Here is an 18,709-nt window from a genome sequence, read left to right on the forward strand (position 1 = left end):
TATATATATATATTGTGGACTGTTATATCCAAAATGAAGGAAATTTAACCAAACCAAGTGTCTATTGGTCTGTGTGGGCAAACTACAGAAAAACGGTTAATACTGACACGTATGCGAAAACATTATGAATACAAAATGAAACATTCCAAAACCTAGACAGGATCTGAGAAGAATGTGCAGAGTAATGAATACATTAACATAGTCTCTCATATTCAGCAGAGGATTGGTGATAAGGCATTGCTATATACTTTGATTGTGATAAATTAGTCGAATGAACGAATATATATTCTAGCCTGAGGTTTTGCAAATGCCTACTATGAGGAAGCCTAATTATAGTCCCTAGCATGTACTTATGCGTAATTGTCTGCTCACGTCATGATTAAGTAATAAGCTACAAAGTGGAGGCTTAGACTGGAATCCAGACTGAGTATGAACAGGCAAACTCATTAATTAAAAACAAATGCAGAGAGAGAAGGATGAGCGGAAAGGATTCCTGTTCTGTTTGTGCTTTTAAAAGATTATCCGCAAAATACACCCTATACCTTATAATATTATTAAAAGGTCAGGTTGAAATATTCAAAGAAAACCCATATGGCAGTCTATTGTCATCTTTTTTTATGGTGATAATCATGACACGTGGGATGTAATTTTTGCACTAAATAGGGAATTGTATTAGAAGCACACGAAGCTTTTGAAATGTCACAATAGCGCTGGCATTTTAACAAGTTTTATCTCTTATCCACTAAAAGTTGGAGGCAGCAAGTGTGTCTATGGCGTCACTGTGGTAACTGTCACTGGTGGAATAATCTGGCACTGCAGACCGTGTGTGAACTGTGTGTTGCTCTGACATTCAGATAACAATCTCACAGCCTTCGCGCTGTGCATCTTAACAAGAGAAAAGGCTAAACATTTTTGAAAGAAATCATGACTGGCTAATTATATGATAATGCTTTTTGAAAGACACAATAGTCCTTTGGTCACTGATTAATAATTTCCGCGATTGACCATTATGCAGGACTCATGTACTTCGTCAAACTGGATATTCATTTATGTCAACTGGCAATACAAAACACAAATAATTTGATGCTTCACGCAGACAACTAGACACAACTCGATATTCGAGAAACTGACATCAGAGCAGTTAATTAGGCTTATTATTTTTAGGCTATTGTGGCAGTGTTCCAATTGGCAGTGTTGCTAGCCCATCAGTTTTATATATTGTTATGGACTATTTTTCGTAGATAATGTAAAGGTAAAATCATAATTTCAATTTACAATGTGCAAAAAGTTCAATATTTCATGTAGCCGCATGTAATAAGCAGGATAATGTTCAGTCAGGAGGTCATTATCGCGTAAAATAAACCCAGTGTTTATTCAGGGTGAGTAGCCTATTCAATGTTTATTTTACAATGAAGACCTGGTGGCTGTACCACTTACATAATCAATATACAATCAATACAACCAACACAGACTTCTCAAATCAGCCTTCCTTGTTATATTTCTACCATCTGTGGTAAACACATATGGATCAGTACATCACACATCAGTACATCCACATACAGGAAAACTAATTTTTTCAAGAAATGCATATTTGAACTCATGGATGTTGAAAATAATAAATAATAAGTTAATAAATAAATAAGGGTTATTCACCTTTTGATTCTGTTTCTGTTGTGTATAATTTTGCATATAAAAATGATTTGAGAAATCTCGTAAAACTGGTTCTCGTAAATATTTTCCGTTTGAGCTATAAAACATGGGGTTTGAGTAGCTATAATATGCTTCACTGCCATTAATAACCAATCGCAATATCCCATCAACTGGCATTCAAGAAATGACATGATCAAGGAATGACTCAGTCAAAGTTGTTCTTCTGTCAGGCTGAATGTGAGTCATAATGCCCAGCACAGGTGTGGGTTGTCAAAGGGTTTAATGGAGTGGCAAGTGATTCAAACTTGCCACACAAAGGTGCAACAGAGGTGTGCATTCTCCAGAGTGAGTTGGAAACTATAAGACTCATCTGGGTGTAGGTAATAGATCCAGCTGCATATCCTACAGTCAGATGTATATAAACAATACCACTACTGACATGCTTCACCAAATCTTCACATTGGAAAAAGAAACAAAGTTCTGCTTGCATGAGGCTGACCACCTCAGTCATAAAAAGTTTCTTTGAAGAAACTTTCTTTGAAGACTGTCTGATTCAGACGGGAGTATAACAATTATTTTGTGGACTCAAAAGTTATATTCTTTTTTTATTGTTTTTCTAAAAAGCCGATCCTCTTTTTTTGACAATGTGTCATTACGACTGCTAGGTTACCAATATATTGTGTGAATCTCTTAGCATAACATATGGAGTGGCACATTGTTGTGATAAGATTAGCTGGCCTCTCAGATGTATTCATACTGCCATGGGAACCAGCCAAGCAAAGTGGCAATGTTTGTCCAATGTCCATTGATGTGTTTCTGAGTAAACTTACAATATGCAGTGCTCTTTTTTGTTAAGTTGATGTTGTTGTGATGAAAATGAAACTGCTGACAGTATCTCTGCAAATACAATAAAGTAACTAATATTTTTTGTAATCTCAAGTAAACAATGACAGATGCTAAGAAATTGACCGGGACCTGTTGTTCCAGAGATTACTCTCACACTACACACCAAGACTAATTACCTACTCATAAATTACTGTGTCATTCTCACCTATTTGGTTGAGCTTGATCACCATAATAATGTGCTTCATAGTATAACATCCCTCCAGGAAATTAGAACAGCATTTCATGATAATAAAGAGAAACATTTTGAGTATGGAAATATTTACTCAGCACTGTCAGTGTTAGCCCAGACTGATAAAGATGGAAATACTGTGATTAATTAGTGTGTTTGAACTGTCCTCATTCAAAAATACAAGCACAAGAAAAGCATTAAAATAAGAAACATACTCGGTTTCTAGAAAGAACTGAGGTTGCATTAGAAACCGAGTACGTTGTCTTATGAAAGGTTGGTTGTAGTATTCTGAGGCGAAGCAACCGGACAGACAGACGATACTTTTTCGACCGAAAGTAGTTTAGCCTGTAAGGCGGATCTCTAGGTTATAAAACCTTAGAAATACGGGGTGGCCCAGCCTGCCGCCATACAGATATCCTGCAAGACAATCCCGCTAGACCTAGCCCACGATGAGGCCATGCCTCTTGCGGAGTGCGCTCTAACACCTAAAGGACACTTCAAGCCTTTAGACGTGTATGACAGCGCTATGGCATCAACTATCCACCTGGATAGGCTCTGATAGCACATCCCCTGAACGAAATAAAGAGCTGCTCAGTCTGTCAAAAAACAGAGACAAGCGAGACACATAAGCTCTTAATGCCCGTACTGGGCAAAGGAAGCTCGTGTCCTTTTCCTCGTTGTAAACGGGCAGGGCAGACAGGGAAATAACCTGGGCCCTGAACGTTGTGTTGAGGGATTTAGGCACGCATCCGTGTCTTGGTTTGAGTACGACTTTCGAGTAATTTGGCCCAAATTCCAAACACGTCATGCTAACTGAGAGCGCTTGTAAATTCTTCACTGAAGCAAGAGCCATATGAAACATTTTCTTGAACAACAGTTGTTTCATGTCTGACAAATGGATTGGCTCGAACGGGGCACCTTTCATGGCCTCCAAAACCGTGGAAAGGTCCCACATGGGGACTGAGGGGGGTCTGGGAGGATTCAGCCTCTTAGCTCCCTTAAGGAAGCAGATGACCAGATTATTTTTCCTCACTGTCTGGCCAGTTATGGGTTTTGTAAACGCTGCTATGACAACCACATAAACGGTGAGGGGTGAGCATCTAGTGGGCAGCGGGGCCAGACGTGGGACAGCTCATCCCTGCTCTTGGGGAAAAACTTCAGACAGTGAGCGTTTTCTTGGGACGCGAACAGGTCTACCTGCGGTCTGCAGCATGTCTACAGATGTAGGACCGTCTGCGAGTACAGAGACCATTCTCCTGCTGGAACATTGTTTCTGGACAGTCTGTCTGGTCCCAAATTCAGGTGACCAGGCATATGTGCTGCTCTCAAGGAGCGCAGATTGTGCTGAGGCGTTCTGTCAGCCTGTAAAGATTTCGGAACCTGATGCGACCCTGACGATTTATGTAGGCCACCACTGACATGTTGTCCGAGCAGACCAGGACCTTTGACCTTTTATTCAGGTACAAAAAGACCTCAGTGCGTTGTCCACTGCCATTATTTCTAGACAGTTTATGTGTAGGAGCTTCTCCCGTTCTGCCCACTGGCCAAAAAATGGTGTGCCCTCGAGCAGGGCTCTCCATCCCGATGTGGAGGCATCCGTGGACACCACTCTCACACTCAAGGAAGTCCCCAGGTTTACACCAGACTGGTACCAGTCGATTGCTCTCCAAAGTTTAAGAGCTGTGAACTATTTCTGATCGAACTTGAGGCAAAACAGACTGGAGGCCCATGCCCGAGGTGGTACTCGTGCTTTTAGCCAAAACTGCAGTGGGCGCATGTGAAGCAGACCCAACTGGAGTACTGATGATGCTGAGGCCATGAGACCCAGCAGAAGGATTTTGCGCTTTACATTAATTCAAAATTAAAAGTAAATTTTGGCTTAAAAATCTCATGGAAAAGAGGTTTTCCCCAGTGTAAGATATTACGCAGTTCGAGAGAACCTACTGAGAATGATGTGATAAAAATATCTTTAAAAGGTTGAGTTATCAATCACATTAAAATTTTCTGAGATAAGTGTACTGTGTGATGTGTCTTTTTAATTTGTAGATCAGAACCATTCACATCATCAGTCTTACGTTTCAATCAATAAATTATTTATGGAAATTTTATGATAAACTCCATATATTCAGAAACTTAAATCATCATTAAAATTGACATTTAATGGCCAAGCATCTATAAATTATTTCTTACCTCTGAAAATGATTTGATCTGTCTCTGCTGCTTCAATTTATCCTGTCAAAACACAAGACATATTCCCTCACTGGCATCAATTAAAAAGGGTAAGCACTAACACAAAGTGATAATTAGATAGTGTTTATCACATTCAGCGTCAACATGATTCATTCTGCTTTTTTCTTTCACACTTTAAAAAGTGTGTAAATGTTAAAATGGCATGGGTGAGAGACAGGACAGGTTCAGGGTTACACTCCCTCTGCACTTTAACTTAGTACAGCTTAGTTCTTAGTCTCTTATCATAAAAGAAAGATGTGAGGCAGGTGAAGGTTAGCAGCTTTAAATTCTCAGTATTAATCACCCATTATCTGCCTCCACACATCTGAGTTTTATGGCATGCTGTGTCCCTTGTGAGTCACTGGCCCATTTGTTTCAGACTTCAGAGAAAAACAAATGAATCCAATGTGTAGTCAGTGGAGTCACACCACTGGAGTTTCAGGATGTCAGGCTATTGGGAAAATAGGTGTCACTGGTGGTGGTAATGGATTGCATTTTCACATTCATCCCTTTGCAAGTCGTCGCCCCCCCTCCTTTTAACCGGGAAAACTAAGGAAACACCCCTCCTCCCACAGGGGAAGCTAATTGATTTCCATGAACATTGTAAAAAGGTATAAAAGTTTATTTATTTACTGATGTACTTATATAATCTTTAAGCAAGCTTTATTAAGCCATGTCATTGACCCAGTCATCGAAAAAAAAAAAATCTATTTCACATAACGTCATAACTGACAAATATCGGCTATGAATGGATGGATCATGATGTTAAGAACACATTATCTGTATTGATTAGGCTACAAATGGCAATTAAATTGTACCAGAAGTATTACTGTATATGAACCCATTCAAAAACATCCTGACCATTTATTTAAATATTATTTATAAAAATATTATTTATGTGACATTGTTTTGAACATTACACAGAATAAGGAATTGAGTCAAACAATTTACAAAACAACAACAAGGATAAACATTCAGTGAAATCCTTTAGGAAGCCAACAGCAAGTCCCCTATTAGCCGTATGTGATGTGAGTGTTGTCCATGGTGCTGAACTTAACGCTGCAGATCAGAGACATTTGACTCTGCGAAATGTTAGCACGTGTTGGCAATTGAAAATTAGTTTTCCATTGGCTCGCTTATATTCACGACACGAGTCATATTTGCAGAGAGTGACAACGTCGCATCTGTTCGCTGGACCTGAATGGAACGCAATAAGTCATCATACTACACGACACCATACCCAGCCCTCCCATCCGAGCGATATAAAAACAACACCTGACTCCCCCAGTCGTAGATGTCAGCGCGCACTGAGAGAGAAGGAGACACCGACAACGTTTAGAAATGTCCAGATTAAGTGTAGCCAGTTTTTGCCACTGTCGATTCCTCACATACCTTGTGCTGTTCTCTTTTTACATTCCAATAACGTCCTCAGTGAGCCTGGACTTGACAGAACTAAGAAACAAAGTTGCAAAGATCAAAGTTAACCCGAGGGGAAATTTATGGGCAACAGGTGAGGTGCATACACGACTTATTATTGTGCTACATATGACGTGACATACCTACAGAACTGTGATTTGACACTTAAGGTCATTTTATGGGGAAGAAAAGTGTCGTGGACAGCGAACGTTTGCCGCCCGAGGACGACTCCACGATGAAAGCCTTCGAGGCTGCTCTGAATCCCCAGCAGGTCGAGCCCGTGGACCTCGACCAGCAGATGCTGAGGATCGCGCTTCAAGCACACCTCGACTTGCCGGAGATCAGCCATAAAGTTCCGGTAAGAACCGAGACTGGATCTTCCGTCATTTTGAAGTGGTTATTCTGCACTCTGGTCTTAAAATGACTGATGAAATGTGAGAGAGAACATTCTTCTGTTGTAAATACTTTTCATGAATAATGTGATTTAAATGAATTTGCTTGTTTGTTTTAAAAGGTCAGTTTTACGCAGTTCTGCATGTTAACCACAGATCAACAATTGATTCTTATGAACTGTTTCTGGTTCTTCTAGGAGACTGCAATATTAATGAAGATATTAGAAAGCTACATCCAAGACAATAAAAAATGATGATGACTTCCATTGCCTGAAATCTTCAAAGGTTCAATCCACATGGAATTTGTAATCGCTTTTTCATTAACTGTAATTTGCTTCTTAACTAAGCCTATTAACCACCATGTCACAAGAAATGCAACAAGTTACTTGTATATTTATTTTTAGAGAATGTTCAGAATTGTATTTTTTTTTTCAATAATTTGTATTAAAGACTAAATTAGTAAAGTCAGTTGCTCCTGCACGCAACTACAATGTAAAAGTGTCATAATTTGTATCTAAATTTCTATATTCAGTGAAAGTTCAGTGTTAAACAGTTGAGTACTGACAGATTTAGAGAACAGTTGGCTATTCTTGGTGCTTTCATTGATTAATGAGTTGTAATTGTAGAAGGTATCTTTTAGACAATAAAATTGTGTTTACTGGGCAGAAAACATCAGAAGGAAATTCGAGACATTAGGAAAAAAAAAACGAAAAAGTGATCAACCAAAGCACAACAGACAGTTGCCTAAACATTATCACGATAAATGTCAACTCTTTATTTCTTTAAAGTTTAAAGGTAGATTTTGCTCCTGAGAGAAAAAAAAACAGGCAGTTAGGCTAATTGTGTCTAACTAGTTGTTGAAGCGCTGATCATTGTAGCCAATCAGAGACATATTCGATGAGCGCGTGTCGTTTACGATTCCGATGCGTCACATTTTTTAAATTTCAGTAGCTATATCGACATAGTGCCGTAGCCTACTTTTTGACAACTACTTTAAAATATTCACGACTCAACTTAAGTAAAATCAATTTTCAAAATCAGTCTTTTTTTTCCTAAACAAAATATCTTAATAGAAACAAATCAATTTCTTATAGTTTCTGCACATGTAGGTGATATGTTTCAAATCATAAAACAGGTTTGTGTTGTCATGACTTTGATGGCACAGATGTAAATTTATGTTAATTAATGAAAAAATATAACATCTGTAAAAATTGCAACAATCAATTTTTTTAGGTTAAAATGGTAATATTCTGAATGTTTGGCTTTTTTTTATTCAAATTTACCATTGGTCTATTCAATGACAGTGATTGTATTGAAAAGTCTTCTGAATCATTCATGGAGCAATGTGTTCATCAGTGCTGTTGAGAATGTCAGCGCTTGTTCATCTTAGCTTTAGATTAACTGTTTAAATCACTGAGACATTTGTGTTCTTCACTGAATTCAGGTGTTCAGCAATTCGTTAGCCTATCATTTTATCAGCCAGTCCTAGTTTTGAGTGTTTAGATTTTACCAACAGACAAACATCACAAGTGGAAAAGACAAATCGTAGCAAGACACCTATCCAAATTAATTATTTAACCATATTTTCACACATCTCAACTAGATTTAACAGTTACATTGACAAAGCATTAAAATCTCAAAGCACTACAAGACGAGTTAGCTAAAATAACAAAATAGTAGGCTAGGCCTATATATAAACATAGCACATTGCAATATAATATATTTGTTGTCCATGAGAACTGAATATAATACTTGTACAAACAGTGAAAGAGTGAAACCAAACCACTTACCAAATACTTTATGGTTGATATATTATAGCCTATAGCCAACTTTTTGAGTCTATGTTTCTGTCAGTTGACCACAATCTTCTCAGATAGGCTATAGGCTAGCCTACATTTCCTACACAAGCTACATTTAGCCTATAACAAGAAGATTAAGCTTTTTAAAACATATTTCATTGTGTTCTGTTTTTAAAGAACTGCTACACATCATAGTCTAGCGTATAAATCAGAAGTGACCTGAAAAAAATGTGTTAAATACATCACTTTCAGACCTGCAACTAGCCCACTACCACAACAAATTGTTGAGATAGATGCAAAATCTACCCATAGCTTTCCTTAGGGGTGTCTGTAGACTCATACATTTTCATACATTTTCAAATTTAGTTTTAATAGTCACATATTACCTGAGGAACACGGGTTGGCGCAGTTTCTTAGACCAGCACGACATTGGACTGAGTTTTATTAGCGTCTGTCTGCCGCTTAGAGAACAAATAGCACAGTTCGCTTTATTGAGGTCAGTGGGACACGTGACTGCCGCTGTCCAGTTGGATGCTCTGTAAAGTGTTGACTAGCGGAGCTTGACAATCGCGATATGCATCTGCTATTAACGTAAACATCTCTCCCTGGATTAAAATATTTACCCTAGCCTCACCGTGATCATGGGACAATGTGGTATTATTTCTTCGAAGACGGTTTTAGTCTTCCTAAATCTGATATTTTGGGTAAGTTGGCTACAGTAGCTGGAATGCAGTGGTTAGCGGGCACTAACGTAATGGCATAGCTCTGCATGGAGAACGTTACAAGAGCTACAGCGAATGAGCTGTTGTTTACATAATCGACAGGCTTTTAATAGACAGAAAATTGTTATAATTTTTTGACTTAAACCATCAGTAAAAGGATCCAAACGCTAAATTTCACCCGGCGAATTTCAATAGATCTGTCTATTTTGTCCTGTGTGTTATGTTTGTATTTTCACTCAGGCTATTCCATAATGTAAGATCTGCTAAATAAAATCTCCAATTTCTGTGACTGTAATTGCAAGGAATATCAAGACTGTATCATGTCTTTCTACAATATCATTGTATAGGGATTTAGCCTATATGCTCAATTTTTAGTTTTTGTTTATCAATTCTGAAAATTGTAAAGCTTTTCTTTGTCTTAAATCTTAGAGATATTAGGCTATATCAGTCATCACCTGTTTCAATAAATGTTTTATCTTAATCAAGTCTAATAATGAAACTTTAGACTTATTAATAGTTAGCCTATTATAATTGGTAAGTGAAAAAGCACATGGTGGCGTGTGATGCATAACACTACAATTAGTTCATGTTTGTCAAAACACAACTTAAATATTATATATAATAAATGTGTAATAGTAATTGAGACAATTTCAATAAAAATGATTTTTTACTATAGGCCTAGAGACAACTGATTCATTCAGACAGATATAACAACACATGTTATTTGTCATATTGCCTCTAAATTGATATATTACAATTAAAATGACAATCAACAAAAATTACAAAAGAAAGAAGTTTTCATCTCACAAAACAGGTTTTTATAAAAAAAATTATTGTGTGCAATTTCTGAACCACTAACAATATTTTTGTTGCACCCTTCCCAGGCTGCCGCAGGTATACTGTGCTACATTGGGGCCTATGTTTTTATAACATATGATGATTATGATCATTTTTTTGAGGATATCTACACTTTCATCTCTTCCATGGTGATAATTGCTGTGGGCACACTTCTTTTTGTCATTGGTTTCATTGGCTGCTGTGCCACCATTCGAGAAAGCCGCTGCGGCCTGGTCACGGTAAACTAGAGTCTTACACCCCTCGCTTCAACATATATAGAGCAGCTTTTTATTCGGAATCTATACTGATTGTTCTTGATTTTTCTGCAGTTCTCAGCAGTGCTGCTACTGGTCTTCGCTACAGAGGTGGTTGTAGTGGTGCTAGGCTATATTTACAGAGCCAAGGTAACTTGGAAATAAAAAAAAACGACATGCGCACGTGGATAGTTTGGCAGTGTCATTTTTAAAACACTAAAAATATTTTCTTCTTCTCCAAAAGGTTGAGGCTGTGGTGAATCACTCTATTCAGAAAGTATATAATGAATATAAAGGCACCAACACAGACGCTCCAAGCAGGGCCATTGACTATGTGCAGCGACAAGTAACACTATCAGTTCCTTTGCCTTTCTTTTTTCATATTTCTTTCACCAATTCTCTCTAAAGCTCTCTTCTTACAATCGTTCACTTTCAGCTCCACTGTTGTGGCATTCATAACTATTCGGATTGGATGAACACTCACTGGTTTATTGAGTCCAAAAACAATAGTGTTCCAGTGAGCTGCTGCAAACCCACCATCAGTAATTGCACGGGGACGTTAATGCGACCAGGAGACCTTTACCCAGAGGTAACACCCTCACAGACATTCTCCAGAAGTTCAAAACTATTAAATGACTAATTTATTATAGCTAAACTTCTTGTTACAGGGCTGTGAAGTTCTTGTAGTAAAGAAACTTAAGGACATTATGCTGTACGTCATACTGGCTGCATTAACATTCGCTGCCATACAGGTAATTTGCAGTTGAGGCCAACCATTGCAGTACCATATTAGTAAGTGGAAATAATGGAAACACCACATGGTTAAAAGTAACATGGCTAAGGAGGTTACAAATAAATAAATACGTGTATAGGAAAGATTGATTCCAAATTTTTTAATAATCTTACCTGAGTATTATAGTAAGCAAAGTGAAATAAAATGTACAAAACAATCGGCCTAGCAACAAGACGTCCTTTGAGGTCCTTTTGGGTCATAGTTCTTTGATCAAAACATTGTTGAACATAAATGCATCCTTTTATGAACTATACTGCCTTGATGTTTACAGATAATACAGAATATTTGAAATATATTCGTATAATCTTTTTTTGTCAACATCCTCAATGTAAATGTATGTCTTGACCGTAGTTTCCTGTTCTCTGCACAGATGCTTGGGCTGCTGTGTGCATGTGTGGTCCTCTGCCGCAGAGGTCATGACCCTGCCTATGAACTGCTTGTCAGCACGGGTATAGATGCCTGAATACCTCATGGCATCATGGGAATGGCTGGTCCACCCAGCCAGTGAACTATACACGTTTAAACTAAATCAGGCTACCACTTTTCTACGCTAGTATTAAATCAATACCTTTGTTTGACAGGGAAAAATAAGTGAAAGCTTTGACAGCTTGAATAGCCTCACACTGGTTTGATTGTGAAGTATTGAATTGTTCCTTTCTTTACAGCACTACTGATATTTTCCAGAGTCCAATTAGCAGAAAATCATCATTCAGTTGTTTGGTTAACAATATTGTAAACATTTTACACTAATTGATTCCATCTGTTAATGTAATGTGATTTTATGTTTTATTGCAAGTGTTTGTTAGGCCAAAGAAGCTTTAGACTGAAGTCACTGGTTGACATAGTTTAGATTCCCCCCCCCCCCCCCCCCCCCTTCATTATCATTTACAGTATGTGTTGTAGAAGTTATCCCTTGTTATAAAGTTGTGTAATTTGAATTATTTTCAGGCAACATTCATTTCGTCTCATTCAGAGTTTGTATTCCTATAGTGTGCATTTACCTTTAGAGAAATGTTATGATAAAGCATCAAGCAGCAGCATTAAACTTGCAATTATAACAAGGTTGCATAACATAAAGTGTGAATTACACTTGCATTCAAGTATTTGGCAGTAAAACAATCAAACGTGTAGTCTAACAAAATTATTGTTGTTTATTTGTAAAATAAAATTGAGCTTTTGAACAATCTCTGTAATTTCAGTTTAATTTTTTCTTTTTCTTTCTTGAAACTGTGCTTGGGACCAGGAAACATCTTATGAGTATATTATCAAAAACATATATGACTGTTCTCGCACTGAAACTTGCACTGCATCGAATGACGCTTTGGGGAACGCCTCAGGCGTGACAGGTGTTTGTAATCACCTGGAAGTATAAAAGGGCGCCTTGCAAATATGACAATATCTTTTTCGTCTTCGGTGACTGTTTTGTCTGTAACCGCTTTGAAAATCAGGTAATTATGAAATGCTTTCAGGAGCTTGCAGACCCGTGCTTAAGATATCTGAAGCTAGGTGACACACACAAACTGCGTTTTTCTGTCTGGGAAGGAAGAGAGCCCACAGGCAGTTTTTGAGGGAACTGTCTGTACAAATTGTGAGCATTTTTTTCTTTGTGACTGCTCCACTCTCGCCTGTCCCACTTCTCAAGAGAAGAGGGTTCAGCGTCTGGATGTCAGATTCCCAGATGAAGCCCGCCGATCTCATTCAGAGGGGTGTAGTCCTCTCAGACAGCTTACGAGGGTAATCTGCAATTTGATGATGAAGTAAAAAAAAAAGAGGAAAACTTAGTCAGGCAGCACTGAGATCGAGAGATCGAGAGGACATGAAAGAACCCATACTCTGCCTGTATCCACCAACATCAGCATGCTAGTCTCGCTGATATTGAGGGGATAGAAGAGCGTGGGTATGCGTCGATGGGACAATCGACACAGAGCTTTGCCAGTTGAATGGCAGAGCATTAACGTCAGCGGGTCAGGCCGGTGCTACACTGCACATCATGGCGGTGTTGCAGGTATACCAGGCCGATCTGCTGAAGGATCTTGACCAAGAGTTGGAGCCCCTGCTGCGGTGACTGAGCTGCGGTGCAAATAAAAAAAAGCTCTCCAGGCCACCAACCAGACTGCTGCGACAATCTGCCTGTCAATGGCGACGATAGTGGCCACAGAGAGACATTTGTGGTTAAACCTGGCTGATATCGGGAGAAAGAGAATGGCTTTTTCCTCGATTCGCTGGTTTGGTTTCTAACACTAAAATGTTTCTCTCTAAAGACCTCGTGCTCTGTATAGAGATATATGGCTACCCGGTGGACTATCTCCAGAACTCCTTGAAATCCTTGCAGATTCTTCCATTCTGGAACAGCCACTTTGTTGGAAGCATACTGGCAGCGAACTGACTTTTTTTAACCCCCGTCCTCAAAGGGTGCGAGTTTGACACAGCGTCGAGTTGAGTTATGGGAGCCATGAGAGAAGCACACAACTCTTTCGCCATAATTTTGTTTTAAATGCTTGTGACAGACAACAATAAATAGACAGACAGTTTTGACATAGAGCGATTGCTGAGGCACAGAAGCTATCGCCGGTCAGACCGCATGTGCTTTTATCCTTTCCTTTTCCTCTTGCCATTGGACTAGTTGACATACTGTACGTGCTTCTGATGCAATCACACAGGGGCGTTCCCAAAGCGTCATCGATGCAGCGTGAGTTCCCTCGAAAGGGAACAAAAGGATCAAATACCATTAAGATTAGCACATGACACAAATGTAAAATATTCAACAAATATATTCTTTTGATTTCTGCCGGCAGAAGGATAACAATGTCCATTGGAACGTACTGTAATATATGTTGATCTGGGTCAATTAAATAAATCACTGAAAAAACATTAAGTGTTTGTTTTTGTTTTTTATACATTATATTGCATATTAAACATTTAAAAATGCCATCTAAAATGTGATTTTTATCTATTGCATACAGTTCCTCTAAAAACCAATTGACAAAATAAACAGGCAATCCGGAAAAACTTTTTGAGCATGTCAAGAAAATTGTTTGTTAACATTTTTGTCAAAATGACTTTTATTAGTGTATTAATGTAAACTCTGCATGAGGAATCTAGCAGTAGCCTAATCAAAATGTCACAGCATGAATAATAAAATTAGCTTTGGCTTCTTGTGCATAAGGTGTGCACAGTTAAAAGGAAAACTTTATTACAATTTATTTTTCAGTGCTTCTATTTATTAAGTATGTTTTTTTTCAAAACAATTGATGCAATGATCTTCAAGTTTTAGATACTCAACTAGTATATTCTTTTCTAAACTCACGACTGAAAGCATAGCTTTTAAAAGTACAGCAAATCTATAACAAATATAAACTTAATAAATGTATAGTTTGAAAACAAATGTATGTTTAAAAGTGATGTATCATCAGGTGTTTTTCAATTTAAACAAAAAGTATAGCATAAGACGTACAGAATGCAAAAAAAGGAGTATAAGCTTAGACATTATCTTAATTCAAGTTATTTTTAAGTTAAATAAAGGGCTTTTTATTTATAATTTCTTCATTTGTTTTTATCTGGTTCTCTTCCCATCGCCTCTGAAAAAAAACCCACACAAAATACTACATTATTTCAATATATATTTACTGCATTATATAAATAAAGAAACATAAAATAATGTTAACTTAATATGTAATAGGTCTGCCAAGCATAAATGTGTGTGTGTCTTCAAATATACATTTTAATTTTCTTTTCAATATTTGTTATGGATTAAACAAATAGACAATGAAAAATTTGCCGTCATGAATATGAGCAATGTATTGATTGAAACACAAATACATGCTTTGGTTCTTACCCTTCTCTTTAATAACACACAAAGTTAAGTTTCTCCGTACAGTCTCTGTTCTCCCAACTTTCATCTTTCAGGTTTCGAGATCCACAGTATTGGGGATTGGCAGGGCATACTGGCAGCTGAACCATATCTCCCAGAGATTCCCCACTCACCCAGAACCAGGAACCTGACAAGAAGCGCAAACCTGTCCACACACTGAGAGTTTGGCTGACTGCATTCTTGTTTTGGGCTTGAAAGAGATGTAAACTGGTTGGCAGACAGGCTAAGTCAGAGTGTTCAGTTCTGCAGTGTTCTAATGCTTCCTCCCAGCTCTTGTTTTCCGTTACTAGAATCAGTTCAGGCACCCACTTGTAACAGAAAAAAGGCCTATTTTCATCACATCGGTAGTCCATCAATTCACCAGCTGAAATCTTGATACAAAAGTCAGTGTCTTCGTCATTTGGTTGACCACTTTTCCATTTCTTAAAAGTTTCTTTACTTCCATCACTCCACACCCATTCACCGTTAGCGGAGGGCTTGCTCAGACCAACCCAGCTCTCTCTGTTCAATTGCCCTTGGTCTTGTGCATCGTTTCTGAACCTGGTAAGTTCCTCTGTGCTGCCTATGGTGGATAGGTCGGCATAATTCTCTCGGCAAAAATTTTGAGCATCACTCCAAGACACAGCATTATCAATAAAAATGTGTTTCCTGATCAATGTTGAAGTCAGCTCAAAATGAGCTGAGAGGAAAAGAGCAACCCAGACAATCATCTTTCCTGAGGAAAGCTAGTCAGGAAATGCAGTCGTGAGGCAGGCTTGGTAAATATAAATGTTGATTTCCCAAGTTAACAATCTATGCAAATATTGACTTAGTCAAAGTTCACAAATGCAGAACAAAGACTAATGACTTTTCTCACACTGTGCAGCTCAGAAAGATATGTATTATGATGTCAGGTGCCTTTATACAGCAATTTAATTACTAGGTCACAGAATTTAAAACATTAGTTCTACCGAAATATAAACAAACAAAGGAAAAAGGAAAGGGAGAGAGAGACAGAGAAAGAAAGAAAGAAAGAAAGAAAGAAAGAAAGAAAGAAAGAAAGAAAGAAAGAAAGAAAGAAAGAAAGAAAGAAAGAAAGAAAGAAAGAAAGAAAGAAAGAATGACCAACACTGTATATCATACTTGATTTATTCACAAAATATAACAGCAGTTGTGGCAATAATGGGAAACCATATTTTAAAAGATAGGACATGCACATAATGGAATGCGACTGTTAAAATCATGTAAAATAAATTATTACATGATAATGTTGTTCAAATTATTACATGATAATGTTGTGCCCCGTTGTTCAAAAAGTTTTATCATAATTAGATTTGAAAAATCCCATTTCATTTTTTTTTTTCATCACCATGTCCCTTTAGTGGCTCCAGGGGTCTGATGGTTTAAGGAAATTGAAAATGAAAGGAAATTTTTGTTTGTTTATGTTGTTTATCTTCATATAAAAAACTTAAAGTGACCCACTGACTTGTTGTATAGGCTGTCAACAGAAGGACAGAAAGCTCTGAGATTTCATTAAAAAGATCGTTATTTTATATCGTTATACCGAAGATGAAAGAAAGTCTTAAAGGTTTGGAACGAGATGAAGGTGAGCCATTGGATGACAGAATTTTCATTTTTGGGTGAACTAACCCTTTAATGTCTTATTCAGAGTCACAGTGGTGATAGCTGAAAGCTGAACTGAAACCAACTAATCCACTACAACACAGCGCATTAAATGCAATAGAAATAATATATACTTGGTTCATACAGTTCACTTAATGTCCAAGCAACTTTGAAGGTGCTTAAAGCTAAACTGTGTGATTTTTACCCCCATCTAGTGGTGAAAAGGTATATGACCATCCAGTGAATATTAGTTTCTGTTCCTCTCAATTCCGATTTTGTTTTACCTCCTACGGTGGCCAATGTAGTCCAAGATTAACATGGCTTCCAGTTCGACCTCGTCGAGGGTTAACTCATGTAAAAACGCAAAACGTAAACGCGAAAGACGAAGCTTGAATTAACGGGTATGTCCAACCTGATCTCACGGGAATCCGTACGAATTTTACGAGGTGGCTAATTCGTAACAATTCGTACGAACTCACTTGTACGAATTAGTACGATTTTGCTAAATCGTACATATTTTACGAATTAGCCAATTCGTATGAATTCATACGAATGACCTACCCCTGACCCCGCCCCTAAACATAACCGTCACGTGGGTTTAGACAAATCGTATAAATTCGTACGAGTGAGGTCGTATGAATTAGTACGAATTAGCCACTTCTGAATCACTCGTACGAATTCGTACGAATTGGTCGTGAGATAGGGTAGGTATGTCTCTCTTTGGCTAATGTACTTTCAAGATGGAGGAGCAACATGGCGACCGACATTAGAACCCGTATGTATTTTCAATGGCATATTAATGAGCACATATATTTTTGATAGAACTAAGTGTTTTTAGCTGAGAATAAACTAAAAGAGTTACACAGTGTAGCTTTAAACTTATACGTAGGTCATGTGCAAACATTATTTCATAATGAAAACACATGCAAAACGCATGTAAAAGTACAAGGACAAATGGAAATTGTCTGACCTCATCTTTTGACTCTTTCACTGCAGAGAATGCCTTGTTGACAACAAATCATATACATTATGCAGACAATATTGGGACACACCTACGGTATTATTTTTTTCGAATTGAGGTGTTTCAATCAGACCCATTGCCACAGGTGTATAAAGTATAAAATCAAGCACTTAGCCACGCAGTCTGCATTTACAAACATTTGTGAGAAAATTGGTCATTCTGAAGAGCACAGTGATTTCAAGCATCAATTAACTGTAAGTGGTTTTATTAAAAAGTGGAAGCATTTAAGAACAGCCACAAAGAGGAAGACCACATAACGTCACAGAGTGGGATTTGTGCTCAGGGATTGGTTTTGAACTGAACTGGTTGATTGAACTATTATTTTTGGACTGAATTGAATCTCTTTATTGAACTGAATCTCTTCACTAAACTGAACAATTTGAAACTGAAAAAAAAGTAAAATATGCATCTTGCTTCAGACCATAACGTTCCATAACACAGATAAACTCCGCCTTTCACCTTGAGCACGCCTCTAGCCAGAGCTGGCCCGCTTTGGCCCAAGGTATTCGACGGGCCAGAAATCCCAGTAGCACCTCAATGCAGTACATGAGATCCACGGGGAGGAGTCGGATCAAGATCCAAGGGGTGGAGATAGGTACGATTAGGGTTGGGTTTAGGGATCAGGGTGCGGAGTTGGGTACAGTAGGTTTAGGTGAATGTAAGGTGGGAGGAGTTGGATCTGGATCTGGATCCGACTCCTCCCCGTGGATTTCATGTTCTGCAGTGAGAACCGTCTCAGAAATCCTGGCCGTTGGCCTTGAGTAAGCCCCGATCAAGCTTACTCGGAAGTGACAGTGGAAACCAAATGGCCCTGGCCCGCCAGTGGAAACGCGGCTAATGTTATTCTTTCAACTTTTTAGGAACAGTTTGGGGAAGGCCCTTTACATTTTCAGCATGACTGTGCCCCAGTGTACAGAGCAAGATCCATAAAGATATGGTAAAATTAGTATATGTGGAAGAACTTGACTGGTCCGCAGAGAGCCCTGACCTCAACAAACTAGAATGGAGATTGTGAGCAAGGCCTCCTCGTCCAACAACAGTGCCTGAC

General features: G+C 38.2%; 3 protein-coding genes and 1 long non-coding RNA gene across 4 annotated transcripts; 2 read left to right on the forward strand and 2 right to left on the reverse strand.

Annotated features, from left to right (window-relative positions):
* The first annotated feature begins 6,258 nt into the window (after window positions 1–6,258).
* Window positions 6,259–7,250, forward strand: nmbb (neuromedin Bb). The gene is made up of 3 exons (XM_089129567.1): window positions 6,259–6,464; window positions 6,541–6,728; window positions 6,960–7,250. The coding sequence occupies exons 1-3, from the start codon at window positions 6,296–6,298 to the stop codon at window positions 7,014–7,016; spliced, it is 414 nt and encodes a 137-aa protein (XP_088985693.1). The 5' UTR covers window positions 6,259–6,295; the 3' UTR covers window positions 7,017–7,250.
* On the reverse strand, window positions 6,298–9,051 carry LOC148998466 (uncharacterized). Its single transcript, XR_016163397.1, has 3 exons — window positions 8,948–9,051; window positions 6,514–6,794; window positions 6,298–6,406 (listed from the first exon to the last, which is right to left on the reverse strand). It is a non-coding gene; the product is annotated as an uncharacterized LOC148998466 (long non-coding RNA).
* On the forward strand, window positions 9,047–12,351 carry tspan3b (tetraspanin 3b). The gene is made up of 7 exons (XM_039662615.2): window positions 9,047–9,265; window positions 10,168–10,359; window positions 10,450–10,524; window positions 10,619–10,720; window positions 10,811–10,963; window positions 11,043–11,126; window positions 11,538–12,351. Exons 1-7 carry the CDS (start codon window positions 9,203–9,205, stop codon window positions 11,628–11,630), a joined length of 762 nt encoding a protein of 253 aa, XP_039518549.1. The 5' UTR covers window positions 9,047–9,202; the 3' UTR covers window positions 11,631–12,351.
* Window positions 12,352–14,582: 2,231 nt separating this feature from the next.
* LOC148998467 (putative C-type lectin domain family 20 member A) lies at window positions 14,583–15,758 on the reverse strand. Its single transcript, XM_089129570.1, has 2 exons — window positions 15,003–15,758; window positions 14,583–14,745 (listed from the first exon to the last, which is right to left on the reverse strand). Exon 1 carries the CDS (start codon window positions 15,746–15,748, stop codon window positions 15,011–15,013), a length of 738 nt encoding a protein of 245 aa, XP_088985696.1. The 5' UTR covers window positions 15,749–15,758; the 3' UTR covers window positions 14,583–14,745; window positions 15,003–15,010.
* Between the last annotated feature and the right edge of the window lie 2,951 nt (window positions 15,759–18,709).

The sequence above is a fragment of the Pimephales promelas genome, chromosome 1 (assembly GCF_988280905.1).
Source record: "Pimephales promelas chromosome 1, fPimPro1.hap1.1, whole genome shotgun sequence".
NCBI classification, from domain to species: Eukaryota; Metazoa; Chordata; class Actinopteri; order Cypriniformes; family Leuciscidae; genus Pimephales; species Pimephales promelas.

What these genes read in the sequence shown, in the direction of transcription:
- nmbb (XM_089129567.1), top strand. Translation starts at nt 6,296, where the DNA reads ATGTCCAGATTAAGTGTAGCCAGTTTTTGCCACTGTCGATTCCTCACA. An exon ending in GGGAAATTTATGGGCAACAG is followed by an intron (nt 6,465 to 6,540) that starts GTGAGGTGCATA and finishes TTGACACTTAAG; the next exon opens with GTCATTTTATGGGGAAGAAA. An exon ending in AGATCAGCCATAAAGTTCCG is followed by an intron (nt 6,729 to 6,959) that starts GTAAGAACCGAG and finishes TGGTTCTTCTAG; the next exon opens with GAGACTGCAATATTAATGAA.
- LOC148998467 (XM_089129570.1), bottom strand. Translation starts at nt 15,748, where the DNA reads ATGATTGTCTGGGTTGCTCTTTTCCTCTCAGCTCATTTTGAGCTGACT.
- tspan3b (XM_039662615.2), top strand. Translation starts at nt 9,203, where the DNA reads ATGGGACAATGTGGTATTATTTCTTCGAAGACGGTTTTAGTCTTCCTA. An exon ending in TCCTAAATCTGATATTTTGG is followed by an intron (nt 9,266 to 10,167) that starts GTAAGTTGGCTA and finishes CACCCTTCCCAG; the next exon opens with GCTGCCGCAGGTATACTGTG. An exon ending in TAACATTCGCTGCCATACAG is followed by an intron (nt 11,127 to 11,537) that starts GTAATTTGCAGT and finishes TTCTCTGCACAG; the next exon opens with ATGCTTGGGCTGCTGTGTGC.